General features: G+C 44.7%; 1 protein-coding gene across 1 annotated transcript in view; it reads left to right on the plus strand.

Annotated features, from left to right (window-relative positions):
- The window catches only part of LOC147905780 (mitotic checkpoint protein PRCC-carboxy-term protein), a 38643-nt gene extending 21276 nt beyond the window's left edge, over positions 1-17367 (plus strand). Inside the window, exon 2 of the mRNA XM_087374564.1 lies at positions 16392-17367. Coding sequence (XP_087230690.1) covers positions 16392-16550 — 159 coding nt within the window. The 3' untranslated portion in view covers positions 16551-17367. The remainder of the gene's footprint in view (positions 1-16391) is intronic.
- The last annotated feature ends 3473 nt before the right edge of the window (positions 17368-20840 follow it).

Raw genomic sequence — 20840 nt, forward strand, 5'->3', positions numbered from 1 at the left:
GCAGCCATTCACAAGCAGGTTGGAGCAGTGGAACAGCTATCTTGGGGCCTACATTCAGGAGGACCAAGGGGACCTGTGTGCTGCAGACAAAGCTTGGTAGGGGCTGCCCACCTAGGCTGATTCACAGGCAGTAAGGTGGAGAAGAACACACTAGACGGAAAGTCTACAGACGCTTGAAGTGGAGCACGCGGGCTCGAGTCTAGAGATAGCCAGCAGATAGGAGAAGTACCTTGTGGTAAGATCAGAGGACCACACCATTGGTGGGACTCTGGATCTCTCTCTTTTGTATTGTGTCCATAGTTTTGGACGGAAATATATTATTTTGGTGGTTTCTCTATCTGGCTGGTTCATTGTCTATTGATGAGTCTGCACATCTATTTTATGCACATAAGTTAAGAAGTTTGTGATTCCACACCACACAACACTGTGTGAGCTCCTGGGCATTACTATAAGTCTTCCGCTGTGCGTACCCTCTGTTGGGTAATTTCTAACAGGGAGGTGGACCTAGGGATGTATAGATTGCCACATGGGTAGAGAATGGGGCTGCCACATGGGCAGCACATGAGTTGTCATGTGGACAGCACAAGAAACCTTGTGCAGGAGAGATGGCGGGAGAGAAGGATGAGGGGATAGAGAGATAGAGAGAGGGAGGAGGGAGAGAGAGTGAGCGTAGGCAGCAGGTAGCAGGAAGGAGGAGGGAGAGTAGATAGGATTAGATGTCACATCAAAAGTACTATACAAATCATTAGGGGTTGACTTATATAGTCCCCCTTCTTTCTCCTATCTTACCACCGATTTCCCTTCTTTTTCCCCACCTATTTCCAACCTAATTCCTTGCTATTTCCCACCTTCATTACAGCCATCCCTCCCCAAGGAATTTCACCCTCAAAATTTTATATGCGGGATGTTAAATAGGTGCAGCAAACAGCAAATAATAATCAGCCCGGTAGGCGCATTTCACCTTTGCAGGATCCACTCATCCTTGACCAAGATACTCAACCTCTTGTGCCATAAAAGTGCATTTGCTGGCTTTAGCATAAAGCGGATGCAACCTCAAAATTTCCAGCACTTGCTTGACATGTTTGATGTGCTCTTGCTTATCCTTGCTGTAAATGAGGATGTCATCAAAAAATACCAGTACATATATGTCAGGAGGACGTGAAATTATGGGACTCTTGATTTGCGACTCTCGTAATTTGTGCGTGACTGCCTTGAGCCTCTGGGGCGCGAGGGTCTGGCCATGGGGTGGGACTTGGGGAATTAAAATTCCTAGTGGGCCCTTGGAAATAGTGAATGTGCGCCCAGTTACTAGGCAATCAATTCCTAGGGCCAAAGTGTGCAACAGGGGGCCCAAAAGAGTGGTGTAATTTAAAAAACATTGCTTTTTGGAGCCTAGGGCTTTAAAAGGGGGAGGGAAGCCCTTCTTATAGATGCAGTTGGCCAAATCAGTTCTAGAGGAGCCAGATCATCAGTTTGGCGTTGCCAGAGCTTGCCAGGTGTTGCTAGAGTCAAATCGCTTTTTACCAGGAGGTTCCAGAGCCTGCCAGGGAAATTCGATTTTACCCAGGGGCCAGTTTCAGGTGTTCCAGAGGTTGCCAGGGAAATTCGTTTTTACCCAGGGGCTAGTTTCAGGTGTTCCAGAGGCTACCAATGAAATTAGTTTTTACTCAGGGGCCAGTTTCAGGTGATCCAGGGCTTGTTAGGGAAATTCGTTTTTACCCAAGGGCCAGTTTCAGGTGTTTAAGAGCTTGCCAGGGAAATTCGCTTCTACCCAAGGGCCAGTTCCAGGTGATCCCGGTCTTGCAGGACAGCAAAGGATGCTTGGGATAAATTGGCCTCTCTCTATCAGTTGCAGTTCCTCTCATGCATCTAAAAATACAGCAGATAAGTCAAAGAAGAAAAGATGCAACTATTGTCGCAAGCTTGGACATGACATTTCAGAATGCAGGAAGCACATTGCTTCGGAGAAAAAGAAAGCAGGATTGACAGTTAATGCCTCACATGCTATTGAATCCCATGAGCCAGTAGATGCTTCACATGCACATGCTCTTCAGGATGATTGGGCATGGGCTGTTCATTGCTCATTTGATCCCTCCAAAGCTGATGCATTATTTACTGCTAATGATGCTCAGTCCTGGTACTTTGATAGTGGTGCTTCCAAGCATGTCACATCTTGCAGACAGTTGTTTCACTCTTTAGCTGATGCACCTCGAGGGGGGACTGTCACATGTGCTAATAATGCTTCATATGCTGTAAAAGGAATTGGAGATGCGCAGCTCACATCTATTTCAAGTCATCCTGTCACTTTGATAAATGTTCTCTTTGTGCTTGCAATTGAAGTCAACTTGATCTCAATTTCAGCAATTGCCACTTCAGGTTTCAGAGTTATTTTTGATGGCTACAGATGCCTAGTTTATGATCTTCGTGATGACAATGCCATAGTTCTCACTGGCACTTTGCAAAAGGGGCTTTATCACCTTGATCATCACTCAGCTGCACTTTCTATTGAAGCATTGGCTATTTCAGATTCACAACTTGCTGAAACTCATCTTTGGCATGAGAGAATGGGCCATCTCAATTATAGAGCTCTTGCAAAGCTACATTCACAGCAGATGGCAAATGATGTATTTCAAACTCACACAGTTTCCAAACATGTGTGTGAAGGTTGTCTTTTGGGTAAGATGCATCGATTTCCTTTTCAAAAAAATTGTCCAAAACTCTCACAAAGGAAATTGCAGCTAGTACACAATGTTGTCTGTGGCCCAATGAGGACAAATGCCATTGGGGGGTACAAATATTTTATGACTCTCATTGATGATTTCACAAGATATTGCTGCATATATCCATTAAAAGCCAACTCTGAAGTTTTCTTATGCTTTCAGAGGTGGCTGAATATGGTTGAGAATGAATCACGATGCAAGCTTGTCACCCTCAACACAGATAGGGGGGGAGAGTATATGTCAAAGGAGTTTGATGCATTTCTCTCTTCACCGGGCATTATTCACTCATACACTACTCCTTACACTCCTCAACAGAATCCTGTTTCTGAAAGGAAAAACAGGTCCACAATGGAGATGGCTAGATGCATGCTTGAGGCCAAGTCTTTGCCCAATAAATTTTGGCTTGATGCAGTGATGTGTGCCAACTATGTACTGAATAGATCACCTACACGGGCATTGAAGATTGTTACACCTTATGAAGCATGGAAAGGCAGGAAACTTCACTTTCACACATGAGAGTTTTTGGGTCTCTTGCATATGTTCATGTACCATCTCAGCTGAGACATAAGCTTGATGATAAGGCAATCAAATGCATATTTATTGGTTACAACCAGGAGAGCAGAGGGTATCGGTTATATCAACCAAATACTGGGAAGATTATTGTCAGTAGAGATGTAATCTTTGCTGAACATTTAGCTTCTCCTCTTGTGGACTGCAAAGCTAAGCTAGATGTTGACATGTTTGATGCTTTTGAATCTTGGTTACCTCTGCCATCCTCAGAAGAGGACTTTGACCAGCAACATGAGCCTCCTGTAGGCCCTCCAACAAGCAATGATCAGCCAGTACCCCATGCTGATTTGCAGGTTTCTCTTCCAGCACAAAATGATCCCACTATTCATGATGCAGTGATTGAAGAAAGAGCTATCAATAGACAGCAAAGGCAAGTTCCCAGATGGCTTCTTGATACATTGAGGGACAGCAAACAAGATCAGCCTTTTGCTGCCCTGACAAGATCAGGAAATAGACAGCATGGTCACTTTCTTGAGTTTGCACTCCTTGCTACAGCTTGCAATCAAGAGCCTCTGTGCCATAAAGATGCTTTTGACAGCAAAGAGTGGATGGATGCAATGAGAGCTGAGTTACATTCCATTGCTAAAAATGACACATGGGAATTAGTTGATCTCCCTCTCGGCAAGCATGCCATTGGAACCCGGTGGGTCTACAAATTAAAAAGGAAATCTGATGGCAGCATAGATCGATACAAAGCCCGTCTTGTTGCAGAAGGTTATGCTCAACAACAAGGCATTGACTTTGAGGAGACATTTGCTCCCACATCGAGGATTACTACCATTAGATGTGTCATTGCCATTGCAGCCCATCATCATTGGCAAGTGCACCAACTTGACATCAAGACTGCTTTTCTTCATGGGGATCTACAGGAAGAAGTATATGTCACACAACCTCCTGGCTTTGAGGTTGTTAATTTTGAAAATAAGGTATGCTGGCTTAGAAAAGCCCTATATGGTTTGAAGCAGGCACCCAGGGCATGGTATGTCAAAATTCATGCACACTTATTATCCCTTGGTTTTCAGAATAGTCCCACAGAACCCACTCTTTATGTCCGTGGGAGTGGATCTGATTTTTTAGTGCTGATTTTATACGTGGATGATATGCTCATCACGGGCCCAGATACTCAGCAAATTGCAGCTTTCAAGGCTGATTTGCAGCAGGTTTTTGACATGTCAGACATGGGACAGCTCCATTATTATTTGGGCATTCGGTTTGTTCATGTTGAGGGGGGTATCATGATGTCACAGTCCAAGTATATTGGACAGCTCCTTGATCGTTTTCAGTTCGAAGATTGCAAGCCAATCTCTGCTCCAGTAGACCTTGGCTTCAAATTCTGAGCTCATGATGGGGGCCCACCATGTGATATCACTCTTTATCAGCAGGCTGTTGGATGCCTTATTTATTTATGTCACACCAGACCTGACTTGCAGTATGCAGTATCTAAGCTTAGCAGATTCATGCACATGCCCAGTTCACAGCATTGGCAGGCAATGAAGAGAGTCTTCAGATATCTCAGAGGCACTCAGGAATTAGTCCTCTTCTATGGTGATCAGGGTTCACTTACCATGCATGCTTACACGGATAGTAACTGGGCAGGATGTTCCGACACCAGAGTGTCACATATTGGCAATCATGTACCTCTTGGCTCAGCAAGAAGCAACCAACAGTTGCTACATCTAACTGTGAGGCTGAGTACATGGCAGCTTTCACCGCTACAGTAGAGTGTGGTTGGCTTTGATAGTTACTTACAGATCTTGGTATTCGCCAAACATCCTCCACTATTGTCTACACTGACAGCCAGAGTACTTTGCCCATTGCGCGTAACCCAATGTTTCATGCACGTACCAAGCATATTGAAGTTCATTATCATTATGTTCGGGAGTGGTTGTCAGTAGGAGACATATCTTCCCACAGAGGACAACATAGCAGATATGTTTACAAAGGCGCTTCCTCGTCTCAAGTTCGAAGTCTTTCGACAGGCTTTACACTTGGTTCCCTTTGTTACATGATCTGACATCCCTTGTACATTCATAGGTGGCTATATCCTTTTGGATGAACATGTGCCACCATGACCAGAAAATACTAGGTGTTCTGAGACGTTTCCAGAGTACTTCAGCCCATCCCATGGAGGGGGGTTTGTAGGCCATCTCTTGGTGGTTCTAGTGATGCCCTATAGGCCATGGTATGTGCCTTGTAGGCATAAATAGAGGCACTTGTAGTGTTAGTTCCTTTTAGGCCACATAGGACACTTAGTCCTATGTGACACCTAGGAGACTTAGTCCTAGGTCTAGGTACAAGTACCTTGTACTCTCTATTTTTCATTATCCTAGTTCACGTGACGGCGTTTCTCATCGACCCTTGTATCTTGTATGTGCTCCTTTTTTGTCTACGTGACCCTTCAAGCTCACGGGCTCGAGTCTAGAGATAGCCAGCAGATAGGAGAAGTACCTTGTGGTAAGATCAGAGGATCACACCATTGGTGGGACTCTGGATCTATCTCTTTTGTATTGTGTCCATAGTTTTGGACGGAAATATATTATTTTGGTGGTTTCTCTATCTGGCTGGTTCATTGTCTATTGATGAGTCTGCACATCTATGGTATGCACATAAGTTAAGAAGTTTGTGATTCCACACCCCACACCACACTGTGTGAGCTCCTACGCATTACTATAAGTCTTCCGCTGTGTGTACCCTCTGTTGGGTCATTTCTAACAGGGACAGATTTGGAGAAAGGGGGATAGAGGAGCAGAAGGGGGAGAGAGAGAGGGGAAGAGGGAGAGGAAGGGTAGGAGAGAGAGAATGAGGTAGGAAGAGAGGGAGAGATTGAGAGGGAGTAGGGAAGAGAGACAGAGTGAGTAGTGGGCAAGAAGGAGGAAGGGAGAGTAGATAGGATTAGATGTCGCATCAAAAAGTACATAGTAGTGGGTGGATGGAGACTTATATAGTCCCTCCACATTTTCCACGTAAAGGGCCTCTAACTTGGCCTCTTTTTCCCCTTCATTACAGCCATCCCTTCCCATAGAAAATTTCCCTCAAAATTTCATATGCGGGCTGTTAAATCGGTGCAGCAAACAGCAAATAATAATCAGCTCGGTAGGAGATGGGGATTGTCCTGGACAATGCTCTCTAGCTGCCATGAGTTCTCATCCTCAAGGAGTCCCTGCCACTTGATAAGATACTCGGTGTAGACTTTGTTTTGGAGTACGTGATCCTTGAAACCCATGATGCGCTCCGGAACATAGAGTATGTGGCCCTCCTCATCTATAGGTGGTAGCTCAAGAAGGACTTGGACATGCTGTTCGACATGTGGCTTCAGCAAGGACACATGGAAAACATTATGAATCCTGGAGGTCCTGGGTAGCTCCAACTCATACGCCACCTCGCCAACTTTGCGGATGATCCTGTAGGGACCATAATACCTGTGAGCAAGCTTCCTGTTGGTGTTACCCTTCAGCGAGGCATAACGGTTCTTATGGAGGCGTAAGTGCACATAATCCCCTTCTTCAAAAGACAGATACCTCTTGTGTTCATCGGCATACTTCTTCTGCTTGGCTTGGGCATCCTGTATATTCTTTTTAGCCAATTGCAAAAGGGCATCCATACTCTCCAAGTCATTTCTTGCTTGCTGATTTTTCACAGCATGTTTGCAACTAAAGATGGCATACCCACTGTGCATCCATGCATAGCCTCGAACGGGCTCATGCCAATAGAGATGTGCTTGGTACTGTTGTAACAAAATTCAGCACGTGCCAACCACTTATCCCAAGACTTCTGTGTGTCATGACAGAAATGCCTCAAATACTCCTCCAGCTATTTGTTCACCCTTTTTGACTGTCCATCCGTCTCAGGGTGGTAAGCAGTGCTAGGTGTAAGAGAAGTACCCCCTGCTGTAAATAACTCCTGCCAAAAGTGACCCATAAATTTTGCATCTCTGTCGCTGACAATCTCCAGAGGGAAACCATGATGCTTAAAAACATGCTGGATGAATTGCCAAGCAATGTGTGATGCTGAATAACGGGTCTTAGTGGGTATGAAATGGGCCTGCTTTGTCATTCTGTCAACCACCACAAAAATGCTATCCCATCCCCGCTTTGTGGAAGGCAACCTTGTGATGAAATCCATAGCAATGTGAGTCCATTTGCCTTCTGGAATAGGTAATGGTTGCAAGAGACCTGCGGGTAACCGGCTGTCCACTTTATTTTGCTGGCAGGGCAAACATTCATTGACAAATTTAACTACATCCCGCCACAAGCCATCCCAGATAAAGCTCTGTTTAACCTTTTCATATGTCTTAGTAATACCCGCATGTCCTGCCATAGGAGATGAGTGCATTTCCTATAAGATCAGCAGTCGGTACTTTGAATCTGGCACCAAATAAATTTTGTCCTTGCACCACAACAGCCCATTATGAGCTTAAATTCAGCATGCCCCTGGCTCGATGGCCTCTGTAACTCCACAAATATGGAAGCTGCCTCAGAATCCTGCATGTATTCTTCCTGAATACCATGAATCCACTCTTGGTAGATGGTAGAAATGGCAGACAAACTGCAAGCCCACATACGGGATAAGACATCTGCAACCATGTTTTCTTTCCCCTTCCTGTACTCGATGTCAAAATCATAAGACTGAACCTTAGCCAGCCACCTCTTCTGCTTCATTGACAAGTTGGGCTGCGTAAGGAAATACCTGAGTGTCCTCTGTCTTAACCTTGATTTTGCCACCGTACTAGTGGTGCCATTTTTCGAAAGCATGGAGGATAGCCAACATTTCCTGATCATACACATGATAATCTAGTTCCTTGGCATTCAATTTCTTGCTTTCAAAAGCAATTACCCTGTGTTCTTGTCTTAGCACAGCCCCTAATCCTTTGCCACTGGCATCTGCCTCCACAATGAAAGTACGTGAAAAATCAGGGCATACCAACACAGGAGCATGAGTGAGGGCGAATTTCAGGTCTTCAAAGCTGTGCTGTGCATTTGTAGACCTCATAAAAGCATCTTTCTTCAAAAGGTCCGTCAGAGGGGCTGCCCGCTTGGCAAACTTGCGAATAAAGCGCCTGTCGAAGGAAGCAAGACCTAGAAATCCCCTCAACTGAGTAGGGTTGCGTGGCTGTGGCCAATCCACAATGCATTTCACCTTTGCAGGATCCACTCGAATGCCATCCTTGCTCACAATGTGACCAAGATACTCAACCTCTTGTGCCATAAAAGTGCATTTGCTGGCTTTAGCATAAAGCTGATGCAACCTCAAAATTTCCAGCTCTTGCTTGACATGTCTGATGTTTTCATGCTTATCCTTGTTGTAAATGAGGATGTCATCAAAAAATACCAGCACATATTTGAAAAGGAGAGGCTGTAAAATCTTGTTCATGAGTGCCTGGAAGATAGCTGGTGCATTGGTCAATCCAACATGCATCACCTTGAACTCATATAGTCCCCTCTCTGTGCGAAAGGCTGTCTTGTGCTCATCCCCAGCTTTCGTTCTAATCTGATGATAGCCGGACCTCAAATCAATCTTAGTGAAAAACTGAGCACCCTTGAGATCATCCAACAAGTCATCTATCTTGGGGATTGGAAACCTGTTCTTGATGGTGACCTTATTCAAGTCTCTGTAGTCAATGCACATACGGTAAGAACCATCCTTCTTCTTCACTAGGAGCACAGGGGATGCAAAAGGAGAAGTGCTATGAGCCAAATGGTTGGTTTCTGAGGAGAATCCCTCATGTATCGCCACCATGTGTGGGCATAGTCTTGCATATGCATACCTGCAAAAATGATGCGCTTCTCCTTAGACTTGGGGTAGAAGCAAAAATAGTCTTCCAGCTTCGTGAGCCACTCCTCCAACTCATTGGGAGTGCGAGTGTCCCCTTTAAACTTATGCACTGTGAGTTTGTCCTTCATATCCTTAGCTGCATAATTCTTGTGAGTGTAGCCTCCAGGAGTGCGGGCATCATCACGCTTGAGGTTCACATAATTGGAGAAGGGCATCTCAAGTTTGATGGCCTCAGGTAGGGCCCTGTATGAACGCAAAGAATCTGCCAACATGTCATCAAAAGTGGCTCGCTGCCCACCATCAACCCTCTGCTGCGTAGAAGTTGTTGCCATATGATGCACTGGCTGCGTCTGGCTATATGTGCTCGCTGGGGGAGCGATAGGTGTATGAACTCCGGGCTGGGTCTCTCTGCCAAGTGCATCTCTCCGGAATGATGGCATACCAAAGGGCTGAGAAGAGGACTGACCTCTCTCCTAGGGGTGTGGGCTGCCATATAAACCCAAGCCAACTCCAGGCATACTCGTTGGTGTGGTGAAAGGAGCACTAGCCGGATGCACACCAACGGGTCGGCCCAAAAGAGACGGTTCAGCATGCATAGATGCAGAAAGATGAGAGCCAAAAGATGGCTTGACATCTTGCAAGAAGGTGCTGTGTGGCACAGAAAATACATCATCTATGTCGAGAGAATCCCCAAGTTGGGGTACATGCAATGGTCCAGAAGACTGATGCTCATAGGCATGATGGCCATTTGCCATAAAACCCCTGTGTGGGGCAGACAAAACATCCTGACTATTTGAATGGTCCCCTTGCTGGGATGCGGGCTGCTTACCCTTATCCTGCATAGCAATGGCAGATGTGATTTGCTGACCAATCTGCTGTCCCATCTGGACAAGAGCCGTATCTTGCATATCCATGGCTGTGGTAAGATGCTGGCTGAACTCCTGTCCTATCTGGCGGAAAGCACCCTGGAGGATAGAGGAAAGGGCATCTAGAAACTGCGTCTGCGCTGCCTGGGCTTCCCGGAATGCAGGAGAGAGAGGCTGAGTGGAAGGAACCTCTGCACCACCAGTGGCTGCAACCACTGTGGCAGGCACTTACTCATACTGAGCAGCCTCATCAGTGTCATGCGATACATCTCGAGGGACACGCTTCGGTGCCATGGTGATTGGCCCTGGAGAGAGGAGCTCGAATATAGCTCGAATATAGGCAAGGAGAAATGGATAACAAAATCTTGCGTAATTAGCACCCGAGATAATGCGTGGAAACACGAAAATGTTGATGGAGAGGCTTGGAAGAAGGGTCGTTGAAGAAGCTTCGAAAACGAGGTCCAAATGAGCCCAAATAGGGTTGTGGAAAGCCCCGAAAAGAGGCCGGAATTATTATTATTATTATTATTTTTTGGGGGTGAAAGGGATCCTAAGTCACCTAGGACTACTCTAACCTAGGACCTTAAGGACTGTTAAGACAGTGTCTTAGACCAATCTAACCCAATGTTTAACCTTTGTTAGTACTAACCTAACCTAGAGCCAAACTAACTAAACCTAATTGACTAAACCTAACCTAATCCAATCTACTAACTTAACTCAATCCACTAACTAAACCTAACCAAACTAGCCAGACCTAATCTAACCCAACTAACTCTGACTACTGAACCCTAGGAAAGAAGAAGGGCTAAGGTTTTTTTTGGCAAGGTAAATGGTGACGGCGGGTGACGATGATGGGGTGGGGCGGGGTGGGGTGTGGCAGCCATGGCGTGGTTGGCTAAGGGAAGCAAGGACGGTGGGAAAATTGGAGCAGCGATGGTATCCGGGGTAGTTGGAGTAGCGACGACGGGATGGCGGGGGAGCTGGAGCAGCGACGACCAGAGTGGAGTGGATTTGGAGGTAGGGAACGACGGGGAAGTTGGAGCAGCAACGTAATCGTACTGGATTTGGAGGCAAGGAACGACGGGGAAGCTGGTGCAGACTTGGAGCAGATACGTAAGGACACGTCGTTGATGGCGCACGTCTGTGCTGTTTGTTGCTGGTAGCCCACGCTTGTTTCCTTGACGTAGCTGGGCCGACGATGGGCTAGTAGTTCCCCTCAGTCTGAAGCGCTGGTAAACTACGATTGATAGCAAGACTCAGTGAGGGTCAGGTGCCAAGAGCTTGGGCTTTGATACCAATGTAGAGAAGGGGGTAGGGACAGATTTGGAGAAAGGTGGATAGAGGAGTAGAAGGGGGAGAGAAAGAGAGGGGAAGAGGGAGAGGAAGGGTAGGAGAGAGAGAATGAGGTAGGAAGAGAGGGAGAGATTGAGAGGGAGTAGGGAAGAGAGAGAGAGAAAGTGAGTGAGCGTAGGCAGGAAGGAGGAAGGGAGAGTAGATAGGATTAGATGTCACATCAAAAAGTACATAGTAGTGGGTGGATGGAGACTTATATAGTCCCTCCACATTTTCCACCTAAAGGGCCTCTAACTTGACCTCTTTTTCCCCTTCATTACAGAGTGGAAGAAACCTCTGCACCACCAGTGGATGCAGCCACTGTGGTAGGCACTTGCTCATACTGAGCAGCCTCATTAGTGTCATGCAATATATCACGAGGGGCATGCTTTGGTGGCATGGTGACTTGCCCTGGAGAGAGGAGCTCGAATGTAGGCAAGGAGAAATGGATAGCAAAACCCTGCTGTAATGAGCACCTAAGATATATTGTGGAAAACACGAAAATGTCGATGGAGAGGCTCAGAAGAAAGGTCGTCGAAGAAGCTTTGAAATGGGGCTTGAATGAGCCAAAATAGGGCTGTGGAGAGCCCTTAAAGAGGCTGAAAATTTCTGAGGTTTTTTTTGGGGTTTTTGTTTTTGGGGGGGGGGGACCTAAGTCACCTAGAACAGCTAGGACAGCCCTAACCTAAGAACTCTAGAACAGTTAGGACAGGTAGTTAGTATGACCTAACCTAACCATGATTGAACCTAGCCGTGGTTAGGTTGACCTTATAACCTAACCCAATCTAGCTAACCTAACCTCACCTAACTAACTAAGGCTAATTGACTAGAGCAAACCTAACAGCCTAACCTTCCTACTAACCCCTGGTTGAACTAACCTAGGAAGACTTGTAGGACTAAGGTTTGTTGGACAGGCGTGGCGTCGGCATGGCAGAGGCGAGGGTGCGGCGACGACGGGTGCTGGCGGATGCGTGGCCACAGAGGTGTGGCAACGGGGGACACGTGGGTACGTGAGGCAAGACGCGGGTCGACGGACAGGTTTGTTGTGGCGGGTATGGCAGTGGTATTGCGGGTGTGATTCAGGCTGAGCGGTGACGTTGGAGTCGAGATTGGGCACCACCTGTTGAGTTCTCGTCAGGCAGCTAAAGTCTGTGTGATCCTGTAGGCTGGTCCGTTTGCTTACGGTAACTACTGGTCGAGGTTCACAGGAGGATAGTCGTTTGGCCGGTGAGGTATCCCATCCCCAGGCACTCCTCCAAGCATATGCAAATGCGCCTGCTAGTCTTCAACGCTCGTGGCTTCTAGATGAGCAGATTTCAGGAGATGTGACGATTCCCTGTCAGCGCTATTTGGTCTCGCTCTTGGTCGTAGTTGCACGTTGGCACGATGGTATAGCATTGACTCCTGGGAAAGTGCTCTGATGCTAATGTAGAGAAGGGGGAAGGGGCAGATTTGGAGATGGGGAGAGAATAGCAGAAGGAAGGGAGGAGAAGAGAGGAGAAGGGGAAGGAGAGAGGAAGAGAGAGAAGGATGAGGGGATAGAGAGATAGAGAAAGGGAGGAGAGAGAGTGTGAGCGTAGAGCAAGTAGCAGGAAGGAGGAGGGAGAGTAGATAGGAATAGATGTCACATCAAAAGTACCATACAAATCATTAGGAGTTGACTTATATAGTCCCCCTTCTTTCTCCTATCTTACCACCAATATCCCTCCTTTTTTCCCACCTTCATTACAGGGGGCATGTAGCCCTGGATCTGGCCTGGCAAAATGGAACCTCAGAGCAGGCGTACGGCCTGCAACAGGGCCCTGTGAAGGGCGCGATAACATCAGCAGGGTACGGCCCCACTGTATGGGGCTGTACGGAAGCCTATTGGATGAAAGACAGGGCTGATGGAAGCCTGGCTGAAGGCAGGATCTGCAGTGGCCAAAGGCGCCTGCATGGCAGGCGCCGTTGGGCCTTGTATGGAGCCTGCAACAGGCCTGGAACAGGGCCAGCAGGTGGGCAGAGTGCCTGGGCCTATGGCGGGCTGCCACGTGGCCAGGCGGGGTCAGTTTACAGACTTGGGGGGGGGCAGACTGGTCGGCCCAAACAGACCCTAAAAATCGGCCAGTCTGGTCAGTTTTTGCAGCAAGGCCTTGGGCCTATGAAAGGAGAGGCTTTGGGCCTCAATTGGATATCTTCTGGAGCAGCAAAAGACAAGCAGACAGGAGCAGCAGGAGCCCTACTCTTGGAGCCTATTCCCAGAGGACCACCTAGGCTGACATTCAGGGCAGCAAGGTTGAGGAGAACACTCTAGACAGAGAGTCTACATTTGCTCGAGGTGGAGCACGCGAGCTTAGAGATCTAGAAGTGCTTGACATCTAGTAGGAGAACCTTTTGGTATTGTATCCTGTCCTACTTTGTGGACGGACGGAAATATAAAGTGTTGCTTCTATATTTGTCTCTTAGCATTGTCTATTTACTGGCTTGCACATCTATGCACATTAAGTTAAGAAGTTTGTGATTCCAGACCCCTACTACACTGTGTGAGCTCCTAGGAAATACTGTAAGTCTTCCACTGTGCGTATTCTCTGTTGGTTCATTTCTAACAGATTACCTCATCACTTTTAGAAGCAAATATGAGTACTATGAGTTTTTGGAATGCCATTTGGGCATACCAACGCTCTAGGTGTTGATGAATGATTTACTACACTCATAAATCAGAAAGCTCATAGTCCGTTTAGTGATGATATGTTACAACAAAAGTATTGTTGAGCATAGAGAACATTCAAGAAAGTGTTCAGTCTCCTAAGAGAAGCTAGTCTCTACATGAATAAGAAAACAAATGTGTTATGGATGGTTAAGTTTCAATATCTAGGATTATCGTTGCGTGAGTTGATCCCTGATAAATTACCTTATCTTTGGACAAGAAAGTTTTTGATGTAGTAAAGAGAGTAGTGTTGTATGCCGTGATCCATGTTTTGAAAGCATGGAGACATTATTCATATGGTGCAAAGTTTTATGTTGTTGTCGATCACGATACTCTGAAATATTTTTGCAAATAGTCTGATTTGATTAATAAAGTTGCTGATGCATTGTCATGCATTATGCATAATACGAGTTTCATAGTATTAGAAAGCGCTGTAATGATATGACATTAGAGAACTCAGAAAGTTGGCGAGTATGTCCAGAGCCTTTGGCCTAAGGCTGTTGTGTTAAAACTTGGGGTTAGAGATGACCTGGCATGTAGGGAAGGCCATACATATGTAAGAAATACCGTAGATGATGGTATTCTTAAGAGTAATGGCAAGAAAGTAGTACCTAATCAGAATGATCTAGCAGAATTTCTTTTGCACAGATTCTAGCTCGTCGTCATATTGCTCCTTCCACTTATAGACGATGTTTGTCGTTGTGACAGTCTATGCCCCATTCATGATTCGGTTCATGATTTCTTATTTCTGTTACAGCAACAGCTTCAGGTTTCCCCAGTGCTTGCTTTGGCAATCGATTTTGGTTGCTGGACTTCCATCCGGTTAGGTAGTGATATGATTTTTTTCAAAAACTGTGTTTGTTATTGGGCAGTATGGACCCTACGGAAAGATTGCAACCATCAGGTCTTTGGTGAGCCCTTTGTTGCTAAATATCAGTTATGTCGGGCATCTCTTAGGCTATCATTTTATGATTGTCTATGTGCATGGGATCTAGATTATCCTACCTATCAATATTTAGAGGCCCAGCAATTTTGGTCTTGTTCCAACCATTGACGCCCAACATGGGTATGAAAAACCAACGGCACAAACCCACACATGTGCTAGTGCATGCATCTAGGCTTTTCATTGAAAAGCGCATGTGTAGACGTATATATGGGACAAGACTTGTAAGGTGCTTGGACCCATAGTGACCTAGAGATATGCGAGGTCTTGTCTCATTATGAGACATAGAGCCATGGATTTCACCTTATCCTATAAAAAATTTACCACTTGAAGGTGCGGGTTACGCACCCTTAATCAAGAGCTCATGTTCCTCCAAATGCAATAGAACCTTGCAAGAATCTTTATACCATCATTATTTAGAGGCCTACCAATTTTTGTCTTGTTTCGACCATCGATACCCATTGCCCAACATGGGTATGAAAAACCGACATTGCAAAACCACACGTGTGCTAGTATATTCCCGTAGGATTTTTAATTGAAAATTGCTATATGGGACAAGACTTTGTACAGTGCTCGGTCCCATTATGTCCTAGAGACATACGAGGTCTTGTCCCATTATGAGACAGAGAGCCATGGATTTGACCTTACCCTATCAAAAATTTATCAAGTAAAGGCTGTCGCTTTCTTTGGGACTGTTTCTTGTAATATAATGACAAATGGATTTCACAAAAAAGTTGTGTGTGTGTGTGTCCACACACACACACACACACACACACACGCACACACACACACACACACACACACACACACACACATAGATGAATCCATGAACATGCCAAACACATCCTCCTATAAAGTGGTATTATGCTTTTTCCTATTCAATGCTGATATGGATTTGGCTAACATTAACTATTACCAATTATTTGAGATGTAGATTTGGTTCAGTGGGAAGTCAAGCAGTCGACTATAAGATCCACGCTGCATTCAGGATGACTGTGTTTTTGAGCCATAGCTTGTTTTTGAGAATAAACAGCATGGTGAATCCTTACTTCTATGCCATCTATATCATGTTCTTTTTGGGCGCTGGGGTGTGGGGGGGGGGGGGGGGTGTTCAAGTCAAACTAAATTAAAAGTTGGAGTCTTTAAACAAGTTCCCATCATGAGCTGTTTACTGTTGATGTATTATATTGATTCAATTGACTTCCGTGTACACCTGTCAAAATTTAAAAGCACAGCTATTGCCACATTCTGTGCATTTATCACTAATCAGATTATCAGGTGTTGAGCTTTTAAGGGTAAAACGTTCAAACAATTTTCTCCACCTGTTTCATTCCTAAGCCTGATCAGCAGTATTTGTTCTTTCTGATCTGACTAGTCCTGTAAATAATAATTTTCCTGGAATATTAAAATTGTATGGTGGAACTGTCTACTGTGTGTTCTATTTATTTGTTTCTCTGAATGCATTGGATAGTTATGATATGTAAGCGATGGTATGTATGCAGCCTTCATCTGATAAGAACAAACCAACGAAGCTTCACAGGAGGAAGCATCAGATCGGGTCTTTGTATTTTGATATGAAGCAGAAAGAGATGGAGCTTTTAGAAAGGAGGGCTAAAGGAAACTTGACTAAGTCTCAAACACAGGGAAAATATGGTTGGTGAGGTCCATTTATCGGGGAAATATTGGATTGGAAGCATGGTGCCTAATATTTCAGGGGCAACCGGAGATGAAGAAGCAAGCATGATGGACCTTCATCAGATGCTGAGCATGGGTATGGCAGATTGATGGAAAAACGTCTCGTAAAGCTTACTTTTGGGCGTGCTTAATGTCAGTGCCATAACTTTGTAAATCATTCCTGCCTCAGAGTGTCAGGCTCTTATTCATTTGTGTTTTGCAATGGGAAATGAATAAGATATGAAATGTGAGTGGCCATGGTCAAGCTTCCTGTTTAATTTTGGTTCTATTTCCTCGTGTAATTGATGACTTTGGCTAGCATGGTAGGATATCTTCCCAATTCAGATGCTTCCTGCAGCTAAGAGTTTGACATGTTGGCAAAGGCAGACAGTATTAAGGCATATGCCCTACACATGCATGCATGTGTGCACCCAGTGCTTGCTCAAGTGTGTGCAGATCTCTCATAAGGAAAAAGGACTTTCTATATTTGGACCAGAGGCAAATGTCTTACATGAATTTCTTATTTTTGGAAAGTTTGATGTGAGTATATATAGTTAACTTTTGTGGTTCGTAGGTGGAAATATGTAGAAGGAACACTTTTAGCAAAAAGGACATGCTATGCTTCTATACAGAAGTATGAATATGGCAATGCAAGAAAAATGGTGTAACTCGTCGAAGAATTTGGAAGCTTCTTGTGAGCTGAAGTCAAGTACGTGATGATGTAATGAAGTATAAAGAACTATCTTGGTTGACATGGAAGAGAGTTGGTTTGTGTGGCTTTGTAGTCTCTTATTGTTGTGTAATGGACTTGTAAGGGCTTTTCATATCTCTCTCTCTCTCTCTCTCTCTCTCTCTCTCTCTCTCTCTCTCGTGTGCACTCGTGCCATGGAATTGTGCAAGCTCGATTAGAGTGAGCTGGGCACCTCAATTTCATTACTTGTGAATATTGAATATTTGGCTGCCAAGGATACCTTTCTTCTAGTATAATGTGGATTTGTCGAGTGACACCGGTTTTTTGTTAGCAATGAGACACCATGCTCCTCGTATTTCTTTCACTATGGCTTGTTTGAGAAGTGAGATTCTATTTTATTAGGGCCATGTGAAGCCTCTTGGATGCTTGAGCATCCTCCTATCCCATACGCGGCAAACATCATTTGAACTACTTTCTATATTATTTATTGAGATGGGGTGATATTTGCACCAGCTAGGACAGGTTGAACCAGAGGGGCATTTTATCATTGCAAGATCTTTAGTGCTTTTGCTTCTATCGTTAACGCGTTCCTTGATTCATCAACCAAATTAGTGTCACTTAACAACTTTTATTTGGTGGTAGTCTCGCAGAAGACATGCTCCCTTCAGAGCTTTGGGATGGAGAACTATTAATTTGCTGAGAGAAGCATGACCAATCTCTAGGATATTTTGTTTGATTTTTTTAGCAGTAGACTTATGAGAGCGGCTTAGAGAGTAAAGGCAATGTGTTGATGATGCATTCTTAGGAGTACGTATGACCTAAAAATGACATGCAGTGATAATGGGTCATTGTATTGTACCTTTCAATTTATTTATTCAAATTCCCCATGTATGGAAGATGTAACCATAGCCAAGTTCACAAACTCACGTGGATATTCAAAGTGTCAAAGTTGTGTAGTTATAGGAGTTTATAGGAGAATCAAGTTTTACTTTGAGCCAGCTCAGGTTGCAGTTTCTCATACTCTACATGGCATTGCACGTATGATTGAAGTGGAACTTAACCAGTATACTAAAGTTATTAGATGGGGTGGACGGAGCTGTATGGACATAACAGCTAATAAGTGAGGTAGGAGCTAATGAAAGTGAGGATTTTTTAAAATGAGGGGGAGACTTGTGGATACCCTATGTTATATAATACTGGCTGTTGCTTTCTGATTTACTATCGGGGATATTAAACCACTAGAATATGATGTAACTTTTTTTCTTTGATTAATGTCTAATATCAAAGAAGATTTTTTTGTAGGAAAACCTTTGCTAAATCCTTCTAATTCATAAACATGTCTCCTCTTCAAATTAAAAGGTATTTGTATAGCTGCTTATGCTTGGGCACCGATGACGACATAAGCATTGCTTTGCTTGCTAGGTATGTCTACCCTTTTTTGGGGTGGTGGGGGGTGGTGTTTAGCTCTTTTTTCTTCTCTTTTGTTCTCTCTTTTATTAGCACTGGCTCGTTAGAGACAGTGCTTTAGTTTGGGGTTGAGAGTAATGTGATTCTTTTCTTTTTTGGATTTTTTGAAAAACTCGGTCACTATGACTTTAGTCCAGTTAACTGGAGGACTGTGAGGCTTTTTGCATGCACTCACGGTGCAAGCTTGAATCTGTGATTGATGCCCCTCCCTTTCCGCTTGTTGCATCACCAGCCTCCAATTGCTCCAGATTGTTTCAATCTCTGTTCCTCACACTTTATCGTCGCCTCTGTCTCTGCTCACGGTGCTCCATTCCTCCAAGAAACTCAGCAGCATCACAACAGTTTGCTTGCCCTTGAAGATGCATTGTGCGCCGGACCTTCTTGCGATGTGCCGGTTTCTCCACCAGCTCTAGATTCGTTGCTCTGCTAAATCCATACAAGCTAGGTTAGGACCTTCGGACTGTGTATAGAAGGTGAAAGGTACAACTGAGATGTCTGTTGAATCCATGCAAGCTACGCTGGCGCCTTCAGACTGTGTATAGCGAGGTAGAATGAAATACTAACTCTCTTGGAATCTCGCGCTCATAATTTACTGTAGAAACACCCTCATAAGAGCTCTCTCTCTCTCTCTCTCTCTCTCTCTCTCTCTCTCTCTCTCTCCACATAGCTAGGGCCCAGGACAACATGTCGGGTTGGACCCCCCCAAGGTATTTTATTTCTTCAAGAGAGAATTTGTTACAAGAGTTCAGCATAGAGCTGCCTGATACATGATCCGACGTGAATCCATATTACAAGGGCTTCAAGCTCATTTCAAATCGGCAACATGCCACTTGTCTAAAATCTAGACTAAGTCGTATTACATGCCACTAAGGGCAACTCTGGAGTCTTTGAAGCACTTGGTCACGCGAACCGCCTCCTAGATACTTGTTAGGCTCTCGTAGCGCTTAGGAAAATAACTCTTCCTAGTATCTGCAACAATTAATTAAAGCGCACCACCATGGCATCCATTAATTGTTAGCGCTTTGCACGCAAATAACACACTGTGGACTAATTCTAGTCACGGTGGGCGTCCCCACTGAATACATGTGCACACATAACAAATATAAAAATATATATTTATTCTCTGGTTGATCGGAGTCAACACTCTTGATCATAATTAAGGAGCTTTGACCAAGGGTCGAGGCGCCTTAATTATAGCCAAGTCTCTCCAACCGAAGTTGGCACAACTCTCCAACCGAAGTTGGCACATCTTGGTTAATCGTGGTTAATCCTCTTGGCGCATGCCAAGTCTCGTTGACCGAAGTCAACATTCTCTGACCATAGTCAGCTCTGTAGTTCTCTGGTTAACCGCAGTTAACCCTCTTCGTAATAAACCAAGTCTCCCCGATCGAAGTGAGGTTTACTTGACTAGAGTCAAGTATCTTTGACCGTAGTCAATCCTTTGACCATTAAAAGAACTCTTTGATCATAATTAACACATATAAAACTCTTTAATTATGATCAAATAAATGGTCAACTGTACTTTGACTTGGGATATTTACATTGTGGTGACATCCCCTCGGCTTCTATTCAGTTGACCTCAACTGAAAAGCTTCCTTGTAAACATCCAAAAGTTGTGGATGATCGGATAACATGTCTTCGTCCATCCACTTGGCATCTAATGTCGTATAATTCTTAAATTTTACAAGATACCTGTAAAACTCCTTGCCCTGAGGGCCTTTGCGTACAGTATGGTACACAATTTGCTATGGCTGAAGGACCTTCTCCAGCTCATCCACTTCTGGTGGATCCTCTGATACTAGCTCTCTAGGCTCTGGCCCCTGGAATTTCTTTAGAAGACTCACATGGAATGCATTGTGAATCCTCCAATGCTCTGGCAATGATAACCTGTATGCAACCTCATTTATTCTTTCTGTAACCTTGAAAGGGCCATAGTATCTGGGAGATAACTTTGCATACACTTTCTGTTTGCCTTTAAACTTGCGGAGCCTAGCTTTTTCAAACTTCAAAAGTACCCAATCCCCTTCCTTGAGATCTAACTGTCTTCTATGCTTATTTGCAGCTCTTTTATGCTTCTCTTGAGACCTTTCAATTGCTGTCCGGACTTGGCTGTAAGCTG

The sequence above is a fragment of the Dipteris shenzhenensis genome, chromosome 1 (assembly GCF_047967505.1).
Source record: "Dipteris shenzhenensis isolate YYH24624 ecotype China chromosome 1, Dip_SZ_1.0, whole genome shotgun sequence".
Classification (NCBI taxonomy): Eukaryota; Viridiplantae; Streptophyta; class Polypodiopsida; order Gleicheniales; family Dipteridaceae; genus Dipteris; species Dipteris shenzhenensis.